Source organism: Engraulis encrasicolus, chromosome 3 (assembly GCF_034702125.1).
Source record: "Engraulis encrasicolus isolate BLACKSEA-1 chromosome 3, IST_EnEncr_1.0, whole genome shotgun sequence".
NCBI classification, from domain to species: domain Eukaryota; kingdom Metazoa; phylum Chordata; class Actinopteri; order Clupeiformes; family Engraulidae; genus Engraulis; species Engraulis encrasicolus.
The window spans coordinates 5178136-5193415 of record NC_085859.1 but is presented as its reverse complement, the minus strand read 5'-3'; the positions used below and the strand labels follow the sequence as shown (position 1 = coordinate 5193415).

Genomic DNA, 15280 nt, shown 5'->3' with positions numbered 1-15280 from the left:
AGTCCTACTGACATGAGCCGATGATCAGCAGGACATTAACAGGGTTGTATCACCGCTGTTTAGCCATGTTTTGAACTCAACTTACGTTGAAATAATTAAAAAGGTAATGCTGCCTACCTTGAGGAAATGGATGGGATCTTCTATCAGTGAAAGCTGATTCATCTCAGCATCTGTCCTCTTCAGCTCAGCAATCTCCTGCTCCAGTCGCTTCAGGAGTCCTTCAGCCCAACTCACCTCAGCCTTCTCCTGAGCTCTGATCAGCTCTGTCACCTCAGAGCGCCTTCTCTCAATGGAGCGGATCATGTCAGTAAACATCTTCTCACTCTCCTTCACGGCTGTCTGTGCACCAGACTGATAAGCACACACACACACACACACACGCGCGCGCGCGCGCACGCACGCACGCACGCACACATTGGTTTTAGTCAGGAGAGTTAGGCCTTCTTCACTCGAAATGTCGCTATAGCCCAATACAGTATAGATAGATTATATACAGTACAGCATCTCTAATCAAAATATTCAATTTCTTTACGTCACTATCTTATGAATTCAGCAAATGTGCTGACTAATTTACTCTGAGACTAAATACATGTAAGCAATAACAGTATATGGCCTTGAAGAGGAGTTCCTCTGGCAAACAGCATTAGAGTCACACTTGTGTCACAGCTCATCAGAACTACTATCTCATTGCAATAACCAGAAACCTGCTGCAGATTGTCTTCTCCTCTGGCCAGTTCTCACCTTGAGCGTCTCCACAGCCTTCCTCAGCTCCTGCAGCTCCTTCTCCTTCAACTGGATCATCTGCTGGCATCTCCACTGGTTCTGCCCCAACCCCTCCTGCAACATCAGGAATCAAAGTAAACAATTTCAGTTGATGGTTTATTTCTGAGCGTGCTATAGAATGCAAATCATTCGTTGTTTGGCAGTCAGGGTAGTAAAAGGGGAAGCAGTCAGGGCGTCAGATTTGTAGCCCAAAGGTTATCGGTTCGACTCACGACCCGCCAGGTTGGTGGGGGGAGTAAATAACCAGTTCTCTCCCCCATCCTCCTCCATGACTGAGGTACCCTGAGCATGGTATCGTCCCGTTGCACTGCTCCACAGGGGCGCCACTGGGGGCAGCCCCCTTGCACGGGTGAGGCATAAATGCAATTTAGTTGTGTGCAGTGAACACTTGAGTGCTGTGTCACAATGACAATGGGAGTTGGAGTTTCCCAGTTGGGCGTTCACTAAATAAAAAATTTTGGCGTGGCTAGCCTACATGAATAATATCCACATACCAAATGGTACTCAGCAGCATCATGAGACATTAACAATTGACAGAAGAGCCAGGGACAAGACAAGTGGCTACAAGAGGACAAGACTCACATACATCCTAAAGTAAAATACAAACTAAACAGTAGCCTAATAAAAGGGAAAACTCATTTAGCACCATTTAAAAACAAGTTTAAAAACAATATTTTTTTAATAGTAATAGTAATGGAATTACTATGGAGACGAAATGCGCATTCCGGCCGGGAGTCGTTGGGAGGAAAAAATGATCCGACGGCACTTCTTTCCCATGTCAGCGGATATTTACGGGACTTTTGTACATCTTGGTGAACGGCAAGTGCGAGGATGCCGTTTTTGTCACCCTGCGAGCGCAATTCATCCAACCCGGAAGAGCGCTTCCCCCCTCCAGGAGACTGCGGCTGTCTACGGTCGTTAAACTACTGTCTGCGTCTATATATATGTAGACCTCCTTGGTCTGCGTTGATCTACGCCTCCACACAGGATTCCACCTTCTCAGCTATGGACTGGACAATTACCCTACTCTATTTGTTTGTTTGTTAGTCTTTCTGCACTATGGAGTTAACCAGAACTGTCATTTCACTGCAAGCTAGACCACAAGGTTAGGGTTGTATGTGACAAATAAATTACTCTTACTCTTACTCTCTTACTTTACCTATTCGTGCTTTAAAAGTTCTATTAGCTGTTCCTGTGATAAAACACAGAGTAGAATGATATAGTAGGCCTATATCCAGTTTTTTCAGCAAGAATTGTGAGGAATGCATATAAATGATATCGCCATAGTCTAATACTGGCTGTACATGAATAATATCCACATACCACATGGTACTCAGCAGCAGCATCATCAGACATTGGCGGCTCTTGCTCTTGTTGGTCCACTGCCTGCTGTTTCTACACAACATGGTAAAACAATGTGAAAGTTCAGAAAGGTTGGAGCAAGCTTCGCCCAACATTTTTTCTTCTTTTAAGCGTGCTGACCAAAATATTGTAAAACTGAAAAAGGAGAAAAGGTCGCACCATGCAAAGGTGTCTTTAAGAAACCTACTTATGCATGGTGTGACCTTTTCTCATTTTTCAGTAAAACAATGTGAAATGCATGCACCCACAGATAATGGAACACATACAGGACTGTCCATTTGGCAGAAATGTAGGAGAAAAAATGACTAGTACCTTCATGTGGCGCCTGTAAGCCTGATTGATTTTCTTCCGTGTGGTCTCCGTATTTGCAATTGCAAGGTGTTTGCATACCATTCCCCAAAACCCATGCTGGTTTCTGGCACTGTGTTGCAGTGGGTCTCGCCCATTGGATGCACGTTTTGCATTTGCAATCACCTCAAGGATGTCCTCCCAGGTCCTGGTTTTCTTTTTCGTCTGGTTGTGGAAATAGACATGTTAAAAGGACTGTTTAACCCTCTGGTTGTGGAAATAGACATGTTAAAAGGACTGTTTAACTATGAACTTCGGTAGATCATGTTGATTGAGGTGCCGTTTCCACATAGCAGGATATTTTTTTAGCAGGGCTTTTTTCTCCTGTTGAGGTGTAAACGCAACATGTGGATTTAAAAAAATCCTCCATTGTAGCAAATGCGTTTCAGCCCCCTAAACAGGATATTTTTTTCTCCTGCTTTTTATACCTGGATTTTAAATATCTTCTACGTGGAAACAGAAGGCCAAAACCAATGCAACCAGGAGAAAAAAAAGATCCACATATAAAAATATCCTGCTATGTGGAAACAGCACCTGAGTCACAGAACTGGAATCTAAATCTTGCAGACCCTTAAGGAAGCGTTGCTACAGATTGAGTGGTGGTGGTGGTGGTGGTGGTGGTGGTGTGGTGAGTGGCGCACACATCACATTGTTTGATTTTGGAGGCAACAACATTCTGTGAATTGTAAACCTAATACATGTGCAATGTCTTCAATGTGTCAGTGCCAAATTGAATAGGCCTACTGGTTTAACACCAAGTGTTGATATTGAGCAATATACTTACTCCAGAAAAACATGGGAAAGTCATTATTCTGAAATGCAGACAACACAATCAATTACAAAACATGTACATGATAGTATACTACATGTGCATTAGTGAATTGAAACAGTGTATAAGGCAGTAAATGCCTTTTGATTTGAATAATATAGTTGTTCAAAGTGGTGTGGTGGCGTTTGGGTGGCATACTTGCTTTCTTCATTCTTCTTTTCAGCATGTGCAGCCATGTTTACTCTATTATATTCTCTGTCTATTCCTCCTTTCATTCACTTTCAGCTATTAAAAGACCAACCAAGGTTGCAGGTGCATTTTATATCGTGAATAAATTGAAGATCTCACCCACAACCAGCAGAAGGCAATTGCAGATATTTATGTGGGTGGAGCAATGCCTTGAACTAAAGGAAAGGGACTGAGCACACCTGTGACTCACAGGGTGCATCCCAATATGTGTCCTTGCCTCCTCCACTTGTGCTTGTCTCCTCGCCCCGCCTCTTGGCCCCTCCTCCGTGGAGAAAACGATAAAGTTTCCCAGCTGTCAGCCTCGCCACAACAACTTTTGAGGGACTGTTTTTCATTCACCATCCCAATTGCAAATGAGAAAAAGACTTCACAATTGAGCTTTTGCAAGATATTGAAATATAATGCTGTTGTCAGTGATGTCATCATGACGAGAAGCAAGTGGAGGAGGCAAGGTCACATATTGGGATGCACCCACAGCAATTGTGATGGTATTGAGGCAGTCTGTTCACATGCAAAATAGGGAGGCGGAGCACTCGGAGGGTCACAGGCAGCCTCAAAATGAATGGCAGTGAACGAGGACCCAGCGTATTGAAGGATAAAACTCGCTGTTTTGAACTAATAATCGTCCGGGAAAACTTCCTTCAAAGTTCACAGCCTGCCTCGTGAATTCAGGGAAATGACAAAAAAGTGGGATAATCATACGTACATCCAGATGACCACGAGCACCTGTAGAATCCACAGTCCCCCCCTATCAGCTCAGTGTGACAGCTGTGAAGGAAGTTTCCCCAGACGATTACAAGTTCAAAACAGCGAGTTTTATCCTTCAATACGCTGGCTTCTCGTTCACTGCCATTCATTTTGAGGCTGCCTGTGACCCTCCGAGTGCTCCGCCTCCCTATTTTGCATATGAACCGACTGCCTCAATGGTTTATCAGGAAGTAATCATTGGCCAATCAGCATATCAAGACAGTGGCATTTTCATCAGCATTGCAGTGGTTTACACAAACAACAGGGGCCTATTATATACTACAAAGCTGGTTTAGGATAAGTTAAGGTTAAGTTAAGAGGTAAATCATCTAATACGAGAGCTTTTCTTAAGAAAATGAGGACTCCGGGCTCTTATATTAGATGATTTACCTCTGAAGTTAACCTTAACTTATCCTGAACCAGCTTTGTAGTATAGGCCCTAGTAGGCTGAGGCTGAGGTGGTGGAGGATTGCCAGCCAGTAGCAGTAATACGGTAATAATATTTACAAAGTGTTTTGTGTGCAACAAACAAAACAAGACATGACTTTTGGACATCTACACAGTGACACAAGCATTGCCCCCACTGACAATGCATGCAGTCCTTAAATATCAATAGTAAAGAAGACACTTTTTTGTAGTATGCTTTGCAGCACAGCATGGTTTTGACTCTGTGAATGCATGCATACCAATCCTATGAGGACGGTGTCAGGCCCCTGTTTGTCAGTTTGTAATTGCTGCCAACCCTTCATCATCATTGATATGGCCTAGGTCATGATTACGTGTAATGAAGCTCGTTTTGTCTGCTTCAGACTTGCTAATCATGTGACTCAATTGTTTAGCAGACAAGCATGTGCTTGGTTTGGTCCAGCTTAATAAGATGAATTAAGTTAATGCATCAGACTGGACTCGAACACATGACCTCAAGGTTGTATCCTTCATGGTGTAGGTGCAATTAGCCACAGTACACACACAGCTTGGAGGTTATGTGTGGATGAGCAAATACAATTGTTTGTGAACGTTACTTTTTAGTATGAAGTAAGTATTTTATCCAAGTCCAAACCGTTTTTTTTTAAATCTATTAAACACTTTGAGATGGTCATCCATGCTTTTCTGTCCTCCCGCCTGGATTACTGCAATGTTATGTGCTGCCATATAGCCTATTCTGTCCTCCCGCCTGGATTACTGCAATGTTATGTGCTGCCATATAGCCTATTCTGTCCTCCCGCCTGGATTACTGCAATGTTATGTGCTGCCATATAGCCTATTCTGTCCTCCCGCCTGGATTACTGCAATGTTATGTGCTGCCATATTAGTCTATTCTGTCCTCCCGCCTGGATTACTGCAATGTTATGTGCTGCCATATGGGGCACCTAAGTCACGCCCTTCTACTTCCGATCCGTGGTGCTGGAGCTCTCAAAATTTTGAATGAGAGTTACTTGAGCGAGTCAAGATAAATCCTCATCCCGTTTGGCATGTGCTCCGGATTTCACACATGATGACAGTGACTTTGAAAGGTTTGGATTTGCGTCGTAAGACCACCCATTTTCGGCACGCAAGAAAGGTTATTTTAGCTTTTGTGCAAAACAGTGTTAAAGACTACACATGCGCCCCGCATATCTGACGTGAACCGAGGCACAGCCAACCCTACCCCTGCACCGCGGCTTAAGTGGCTGCACGTCGGACATGCGACGTCTGTTGTGTAGTCCAAATAATTACATATTTTTGCACACACACAACTCAAAAATCGCTTGCCAAGTGAAGTCAACAAGCACACCATTGGTTGTTATTAATTCTGAGGCACAGCATATGTGTGATCGACGGGGAAATGCGAGGTGGTTCGGAAAATAGCTTTGATCAGTCCATTACAGCCCAGTCAAAAGTGTTTGCGTTCCCAGCCCCATAAGCCGCCCGGAAGGGGTGGAGACTTAGGTGCCCCATAGTCTATTCCTCATCCATTTCACACACACACGCAACTAGAAGCACTCAGAGACCGCAGACCTCCGCCAAGGAAGCTGCTTGATAGAACATTTGACTATGTTACACCCTAAGTCTTTCTACCTTCTTTTTGTGGAGTTCCCGCGATTCAATTTCTGGTCACTAGGGTCGTCTAGATATATGGGCCAGCAATGGTGAAAAATCTTTTTAAAAGTCCTGGTTCCGGTTCGTGATCCGGATCACCCCCAGAATTTAATCACTTGTGTCTTGGGTCATTATCAACAACTCCAGAGAGTTTCGTCCACATCCGTTGATTAGTTTTTGCTGACAAACAAACAAACAGACAAACAAACAAACAGACAAACAAACCAACGCAACTGAAAACAACGTCCTTGGCGAAGGTAATTAGTCCAGAATGCTGCTGCCCGCCTTCTCACCAAATCACAAAGGCGGGGACACATACAGTAACACCTTTGCTTGCAGCTCTTCACTGGCTCCCCATACGCTTTAGGTGCTGTTACCACGTAGCAGGGTATTTTTTTCTCCTGTGTAGGTGTAAACGTAACATGTGGATAAAAATAAATCCTCCGTTGTAACAAATGCATTTTACCCCCTAAATGGGATATTTTTACCCCCTGCTTTTTCATATCTGGATTTTAAATATCTGCTACGGGGAAACGGAGGGCCAAAAGCAATGCAACCAGGAGAAAAACATATCCACATATAAAAATATCATGCAACGTAGAAACAGCTCCTTAGTCAAGTCAAGTCAGAGCCAGAAAAGAGCTTTCAAATAACACCACAGACATCTTTTTGTGACTTACACTGACTGATATAATCAAGTCAAGTCAAGTAGGTTTTATTGTCAATTTCATTAGAGTAGAGTAGAGTAGAGTGCTTTTATTGTCACTAAATAAATATAGTGAGATTATGTTTAGTAGCAACCCACAAATGCCCACAAAATAAAAGATATATTAAGTAAGGGTTAACGTTCGGCGAGAAGGTCGCTACCGTGGAATAGCAGCACGACAGAGAGAATCTTTAGACCCCGACGCGGAGCGGAGTGCTGCTATTCCACAAAGCGACCGACTCGCCGAAAGTTAACCCGCTTATTATATGGATATACTTAAATGATTCACACATGCGGGGACATTTCTTTAGACCTATTTAATGTTAAGATTGTTGCTGCGCAAAACAAAACAGTGCCGTTGTGAAACACCGCTAGGCAACAGCTAGGTAGGCTAGCCAGGACCAGAGTCTTATCAATGGCTCTGGCCAGGACAACAGGTGTTGTCTATCACAGCAGCTGATTAGAGTGACAAAAGACCGGACCCCCTGCGGAGTGATATGAAACATTCGCTTTAGCCACTGACTTGTATACAAGCCAGTGGCTTTAGCAGTGAACGTCTTGTTGCCATTGACAGCGGTAGCCAGGACAACGGGTGCTGTCTATCACAGCAGCTGATTAGAGTCTTGTTGAAAAGTCGCTTTAGCAGTGAAAAGTCTTGTTGCCATTGACAGCGGTCTGTTATAGACCAACCCGTCCGTTATCGAAAAATAACAGACGTCCGAACGTTGGGGAGCCCCGTTGAAATGAATGGAGCATTCGACAGATGACGTCACAACCATATAATAACAGTAAATAAATAATATATAAAAATCCATAAAAATCCATGTGCATCTCACAGTATCGATAATCCTGAAGTATGGGGGCAGGTGACGTATTGAATTCAAAAGTCTAATGGCAGAAGGATAAAAACTGGCCTTCATTCTCGTAGTGTGGACACGCAGAGTCCTAAAGCGCCTGCCAGATGGTAGCATGGTGAAGAGCCTGTGACCAGGGTGTGTGTGATCTTTAAGGATGTTTAATGCTCTGTTTGTGCAGCGTGTATGGTGGATCTCCTCAAGTGTGGGTAGTTGGCATCCAATGATTCTCTCTGCTGTTTTAATGATGCGCTGTAACATCTTGTTGTCGTGTGTGCAGCTGGTGTACCAAGATGTAATGCTGTATGTAATTACTGATTCAATTGTACACCTGTAGAAGTTAGTGAGCAGATCTCGTGGTAGCTGGGCCTTCTTTAGAGTCCGAAGGAAATATAGCCTTTGGGATCCCTTTTTAGCCATTGCAGAGGTGTTGGCGCTCCATGACAAGTCCTCGCTGATGTGCACACCCAGGAATCTGAAGCTCTGTACAACCTCCACTGGCTCCCCTCCGATGTTGATGGGTTGGTGGTAGTGGTTGCCCTGGCCACACCGCCTGCAGTTCAAGATCACCTCCTTCGTTTTCTTGGAGTTCAGGGCCAGGTTGTTGTCTTGGCTCCAGCGTGCCAGCTGCTCCACCTCCTCTCTGTAGGCCGTCTCGTTGTTGTCAGAGATCAGGCCAATCACGGTTGTGTCGTCAGCAAATTTAATGATGGTGTTTGTGCTGTGCTTAGGATCACAATCATGTGTGAGGAGGGAGTACAAAAAAGGGCTCAACACACATCCCTGCGGCGCGCCTGTATTTAGGGTGCACTGGTCATACAAAGAATTTGAAATTACGTTTCTTACTGCCCCTGCAGACATAGACAATTAGACATAGGCAATTAGACATAGACAGTTAAAGGATAGTTCCGGCGTAAAATGAAAGTTTCACCATCGCTTTCTCATGCCACATAATGTATCTAATGATGAGCCATTCTGGGCAATGCAGCGCCGTTATGGAGTTATGGAGTGAAAAACGCAGCCAATTCATCACGGCGGGGCCAATTATAGGCCTATTATTTTCTGATGTTTCCCCGCTATAAACAACTTCAAAAATGCTACACACTTCATCACAAAGGTCTCGTCAATCAAACCGAGGCACAGATAAGATCATCGGACCACACAGTCTTTCACTGGCCAGTGTTTTCAGAGGTGTCTCACTGTTGCAACTCTCTGACCCGGATGCAGGCTACTCAATCAGGTGGCTATGCTAAACATGGTCCGCGGTTCTTACACCGGCTGCGACCGTAAAATGAAAAGCTGGAACCCCGACCGTTTTCACCGACTGCCACTGTCTAAACCAGCCATATTACGGGAATGGCTAATATCATTAGAAGTGGACGAAACTGACATAAGAACCCTGAGGGATCGCTACTACCGTGTATGGAGGGAGCATTTCGAGGATGATGACTACAAGAAGAGTAAGGAGATGGAACACCTAAACGAAACCGTCTAAAGATGAATGCTGTACCAAAAAGGCGCATGGCTATGGAGGTATGTTTGAAGAGAGAGAAACATGTGTAAATGTGTCTGGCTCATGAATCTTGAGTGTCTGTGAATCTGTGAAACTGGTTGCAACACCGCGCGTCTTTGCCAGCAAGCACTCTGTTTTGGGAAGGCATACAGGTGCAGTAAATGTAGCCCACTACAGGAGATAAATAAACTGTCAAAACAAACTAGCGCGGGATGGCAAGTGAAATTGTGAAATTGTGAAATTGTGCGACCTGAGGCATTCGATGTGGTTGATGTCAAGCATGCTAGAGTAGTTTCAGTGAAGTAGACACTAATTGACCAGGGCGCGCGAGGTCAGATGGACCATTACGCAACGGAGGAGGGCTGGAGGAATTTTATAAAGTCGTACTAGAATGTAAGTACACCACCAGTGGTGTGTTATTACAAAGTTGAATCCATGTTATATTATACCGTGTTGCAATTACTTTGTAAGAGTAGTCTGCCTACCTGATCGAACGTCTGGGAGTGATAAAACCACCTGGGGCTACACGTCCGGGAGTGATCTCAGTTGGGAGTGTCCATCTGCCACCGGTACTCTCCATACAACTCTTCAAATCTGCTGCCTGCACACACGGTAGTCGCGATCCCTCCGGGTTTTTATGTCAGTTTTGTCCACTTCTGATGCTATTAGCCATTCCCGTAATATGGCTGGTTTAGACAGTGGCAGTCGGTGAAAACGGTCGGGGTTCCAGCTTTTCATTTTACGGTCGCAGCCGGTGTAAAAAACGCGGACCATGTTTAGCCTACCTATAGCCACCTGACTGAGTAGCCTGCATCCGGGTCGGAGAGTTGCAACAGTGAGACACCTCGGAAAACACTGGCCAGTGAAAGACTGTGTGGTCCAATGATCGTCTCTGTGCCTCGGTTTGATTGACGAGACCTTTGTGATGAAGTGTGTATCGTTTTTGAAGTTGTTTATAGCGGGGAAACATCAGAAAATAATAGGTCTATAATTGGCCCCGCCGTGATGCATTGGCTGCGTTTTTCGCCAAAAAGCTTAAAATTAGCTAACTCCATAACGGCGCGGCATTGCCCAGAATGGCTCATCATTAGATACATTATGTGGCATGGGAAAGCGATGGTGAAACTTTCATTTTACGCCGGAACTATCCTTTAAGTAAACGTACATTCCACCTAGATGGGAAGGCTAAGATGGCGGGTTAAGTGTTCAGCATCCTGATTTCTTGGTGTATGAAGCTCTTTGCCTGCCTGGTAGTATGGAAGCGGAGGCGCCTGTACCTCTTCCCAGAGGGCAGGAGGCTGAACAGTTTGTGTGCAGGGTGGCTGGTGTCCTCGGTGATCATCAGTGCGGAGGGGAGGAGGGGAAGAGGAAGAGAGGAGGAGAGGGGAGGAGGGGAAGAGGAGGAGGAGAGGAGAGGAGGTGCATTGTGCTGCTCGCCAGCCTGGTAGTATGGAAGCGGAGGCACCTGTACCTCTTCCCAGAGGGCAGGAGGCTGAACAGTTTGTGTGCAGGGTGGCTCCAATGATATATTCACAACGCGCTGGAGCGTCATCCTTGATCTTAATTAATATCATCATTGACATCAACTATACGAGAAAAACAACCAAACCATACATACAGATGTGCACACACACACAGATCAGAGGAATATACTACAATGAAGTTATGAGGTAAGTCATGTAACACAAGAGCTTTTCTTAAAGGGACAGTTTGGTCAATTTCAACATGCAATTGTATTGCTCACGCTACCCTTGACTTGTCAGTACCTGGTGTTGCCACATTTTTCGGCTCAGCCCTTTCCGAGATATGAGCAATTCTAATGGGGGCAGCGTTTGTTTACATTTTTAAAAAATGAAACATAGGCCAACTCCAAATATTTTCCCAAAAGGTACTGCTGTTTGCTAGTTGTCTGCTGATGTTTTATAACCTTTTGGATGTTTTTGGGAATAAATAAAAATGTTTTTTTGAAATGTAAACAAAGAGCTGCCCCCATTTCAATGACCAGGATCTCGGAAACGGCTGAAGAAGAAGTAAAGAAAATCTCAGGTACTGACAAGTCCAGGGTAGTGTGAGCATTACAACTGCATGTTGAAATTGACCAAACTGTCCCTTTAAGAAAGTGAGGACTGCAGGCTCTTCTATTAGATGATTTACTGTACCTCTTAACTCAACCTGAACTTATGATGAACCATTTTTGTAGTATAGGCCCCAGGTGTGTGTGTGTGTGTGTGTGTGTGTGTGTGTGTGTGTGTGTGTGTGTGTGTGTGTGTGTGTGTGTGTGCGTGTGTGTGTGTGTGTACCACTACACCAAACCGGACATACAAATGTCCACAAAGATACAGAGTGAGACAGAATCTAGTGTAATGCAACTTATATTTCACATCATCATCATTGATTAACATAGACACAAAACGTAGCCTAGGCCTATTAGGCCTACTGCAACCACCACTACCACCACCACTACACCAAACCAGAAATATAAAAGTCCAAATGTTTGGTAAATGATGATAGAGAATAAATCACCAGTGGTGTTTGATCCAACTCAGCTTGTTATAAAGCAGTTGACATTAATATGGGAACACACATTTCCACAGAGATGAGACAATATTACAACAGTTAAACAATCTGCAGACAAACTCATTTGATACCTACACATTGCGCTACTGCAAAAAACATTGTGTGTGTGTGTGTGTGTGTGTGTGTGTGTGTGTGTGTGTGTGTGTGTGTGTGTGTGTGTGTGTGTGTGTGTGTGTGTGTGTGTGTGTTTGAGGGCTGCAGAGGCCCGGCAGGAGCAGCAGTTGCCTGTAGGGGCCTCACAACAGCTTCACTGATGATCCCCGTAACCCAAACCCAAACCCAGGGTAGAGTGTGTGTGTGAATGTGGTGTGGACTCTGTGCAGGAGGGTCATTGTGTCTCCAGAGATGCTGTAGAAGGCCAGAGTTCCTGCCCTGTGATCCACATACACTCCTATTCTGGAGCTGGCCACTAGAGGGAGATTAGTCTCTTCATTATTGTGGCAGAAGTAGGAGTAGGAGCTGCAGAGGTACAGCATCCAGGACTGGTCATTACATCCTAACACACACTCGTTACCGTTTCCTTTCCTGCTGATGCTTTTATATGACACTGCTATATCAACCCTCCCACTCCTCTCAACCTCCCAGTAGCAGCGTGCAGACACACCCTCTCTACACAGCACCTGATAACACCCATCAAATCTGTCTGGATGATCAGGATATGACTGGACCCCATCTCTCCTCTCCACCCTCCTGTTCCCCTCAGACAGATGGAGGAGTCTGTGTGCTGTGTTTGGATCCAGAGTGAAGTGACAGGAATCTGATGGAGGAGAAGATGGGGAAAGAACAAGGTTATGGATGGATAGCTCAGCTCTGTGTGTGTTTGGGGGGAGGGGGTGGATTACATGTACACGTGTGTTTGGGGTGTGGGGGGGGGGTGGTTCGTGTGTGTGTGCAGGGAGGACATTATGTGTTTGTGTGTGTGTGTGTGTGGGGGGGGGTGCTCAAATGTATGCATGGATGTGTGTGTGTGAGAGTTGGTGTGTGTGAATGTTTGCCGCATGTGTCTGAAGTAAAGTTGTGTATGTGTGTGTGTGTATGTGTATGTGTGTGTGTGTGGTGTGTGTGTGTGTGTGTGTGTGTGTGTGTGTGTGTATGTGTGTGTGTTGGGGGGTTACCTGTGTGTGTGTGTGTGTGGGGGGGGGGGGGTTACCTGTGTGTGTGTGGGGGGGGGTACCTGTGTATGTGTGTGTAAGGGGGGGGTACCTGTGTGTGTGTGTATGTGTGCGTGTGTGGGGGGGGGTTACCTGTGTGTGTGTGTGTGTGTGTGTGTGTGTGTGTGTGTGTGTGTGTGTATGTGTGTGTGTGTGTGTGTGTGTGTGTGTGTGTGTGTAAGGGTGTGGTTATCTGTGTATGTGTGCATGTGTGTGTATGGGTGAGTGTGTGCGTGGGGGGGGTGGTTACCTGTGTGTGTGTGTGTGGGGGGGGGTTACCTGTGTGTGGGTATGGGTGTGTGCATGTGTGTGTGTGTATGTGTTTGTGGGGGTGGGGGGGCGGGGTTACCTGTCTATGTGTGCATGTGTGTGTGTGGGTGGGTGGGGGGGGGTTACCTGTGTGTATGTGTGCATGTGTGTGTGTGGGTGGGTGGGGGGGGGTTACCTGTGTGTGTGGTGTGTGTGTGTGTGTGTGTGTGTATGTCTGTGTGTGTGTGTGTGTGTGTCTGTGTGTGTGTGTGTGTGCATGTGTGTGTATGTGTGTGGGGTGGTGGTTAACTGTGTGTGTGTGTGTGGGGCGGGGGGTTACCTGTGTGTGGGTATGGGTGTGTGCATGTGTGTGTGTGTATGTGTTTGTGGGGGTGGGGGGTGGGGCTACCTGTGTATGTTTGAATGTGTGTGTTTGGTTGGTTGGGGGGGGGGGTTACCTGTGTGTGTGTGTGTGTGTGTGTGTGTGTGTGTGTGTGTGTGTGTGTGTGTGTGTGTGTGTGCATGTGTATTCTGAATGACTCACACATGCACATCATCTTCACTGATGATCCAGTAGCTGTGTGTGTGTGTGTGTGTGTGTGTGGCAGGGGGGGGGGGGGGCTGTGGGGGGGTTACCTGTGTGTGTGTGTGTGTGTGTGTGTGTGTGTGGGGGGTGGGGGGGGGGTTCACCCTTTCACATTGATCACATTTGCTAAAATGTGTTTTACAAAGACTTCATGTTGGTATAAAAGAACAGCACTGCAAAGAACTGAAGTATGAAGTGCGTGTGTGTGTGTGTGTGTGTGTGGGGGGGGGGGGAAGATTATGTGTGTGTGTGTGTGTGTGTGTGTGTGTGTGTGTGTGTGTGTGTGTGTGTGTGTGTGTGTGTGTGGTGTGTGTGGGGAGGAGATTACGTATGTGTGTGCAGGGCCGGTTCTGGCTTATTTGGTGCCCTAGGCGAGTTTGATTTCTGGCGAATGAGAAGGGGGCTATCTATGTGTTTGGAGGGACAGGGTGAGAGAAAGGGAGAAGAGCTGTCACGCTATTGAATTTCATAATATACAAAATATAGTAAATAGCCTCACTTGTCTGCTGTGCATGGTTCTGTTACATGATTAATGTAGGCTATGTCATTCTGGTCTGGAAATTAATGTTTTTTTAAGCTTACAACAAGCAGGTAATTCATGTGGATGGAAGGAGATATGGCAGCTAAAATTGTTTTAAACATTGCACCAGTCTTACTTTACATTGCTTGTCAACCTAAGCAAGTACTATGATATCAGGTGGGTGTTAGTGAGTAGTGAGTAGGCTACTAACAGCTACTTTACTGGATTTCATTGCTTGGCATACTTGGCTAATGTTAGCATGCTAACTAGCGATTTCTCTGATCAAAAACAAAGCTCTTTTTCTCTCTAATTCCAAAAAGTAACCTCATAACTATTAGGCTTTCCATAATCACAAACGGTTGCTGATTAAATCACATAGTTCCAAAACACCCTCTGACACTCCTGCATCATGCAATGATGGTTTAATGAGAACATAATAGTCTCCATCCAGCAGAGCACTGCTGTTTGAGCTTGCCCTCTCTGTATCTCAGTGAGTCTCCAAATTCAAAATAGATCGCACGCTGTCACTCGTCCCGCCCCCTTTCTCAGAACTGTCTGTTTATTGGTTCACAGACTTCCCAGAGACAGTTGGAAGAGATATTACTATTGGCTGAGGGGCGCTTTGCCGTGAGGAGCGCTTTCGCCACTCTTTGGGTCTTTCTCAAATGCAAGGCCAGTGTCCTTCCAAGTGTATCAGCCTAATTAGTCACGCCCATTGATGGGATACTTTTTGGTGAACTCTACAGAATATCCAATAACTGGGTATGACTAATAAAGGGTATCCAAT

General features: G+C 45.4%; 1 protein-coding gene across 1 annotated transcript in view; it reads right to left on the bottom strand.

Moving 5' to 3' along the window:
* The window catches only part of LOC134446471 (tripartite motif-containing protein 16-like), a 35383-nt gene that overhangs the window by 4703 nt on the left and 15400 nt on the right, over positions 1–15280 (bottom strand). The window contains exons 5-10 of the mRNA XM_063195840.1: positions 3461–3530; positions 3278–3305; positions 2458–2658; positions 2107–2178; positions 742–837; positions 118–351 (exon numbers count right to left, since the gene is read on the bottom strand). Of these exons, the coding sequence (XP_063051910.1) occupies positions 118–351; positions 742–837; positions 2107–2178; positions 2458–2658; positions 3278–3305; positions 3461–3530 (701 nt within the window). The remainder of the gene's footprint in view (positions 1–117; positions 352–741; positions 838–2106; positions 2179–2457; positions 2659–3277; positions 3306–3460; positions 3531–15280) is intronic.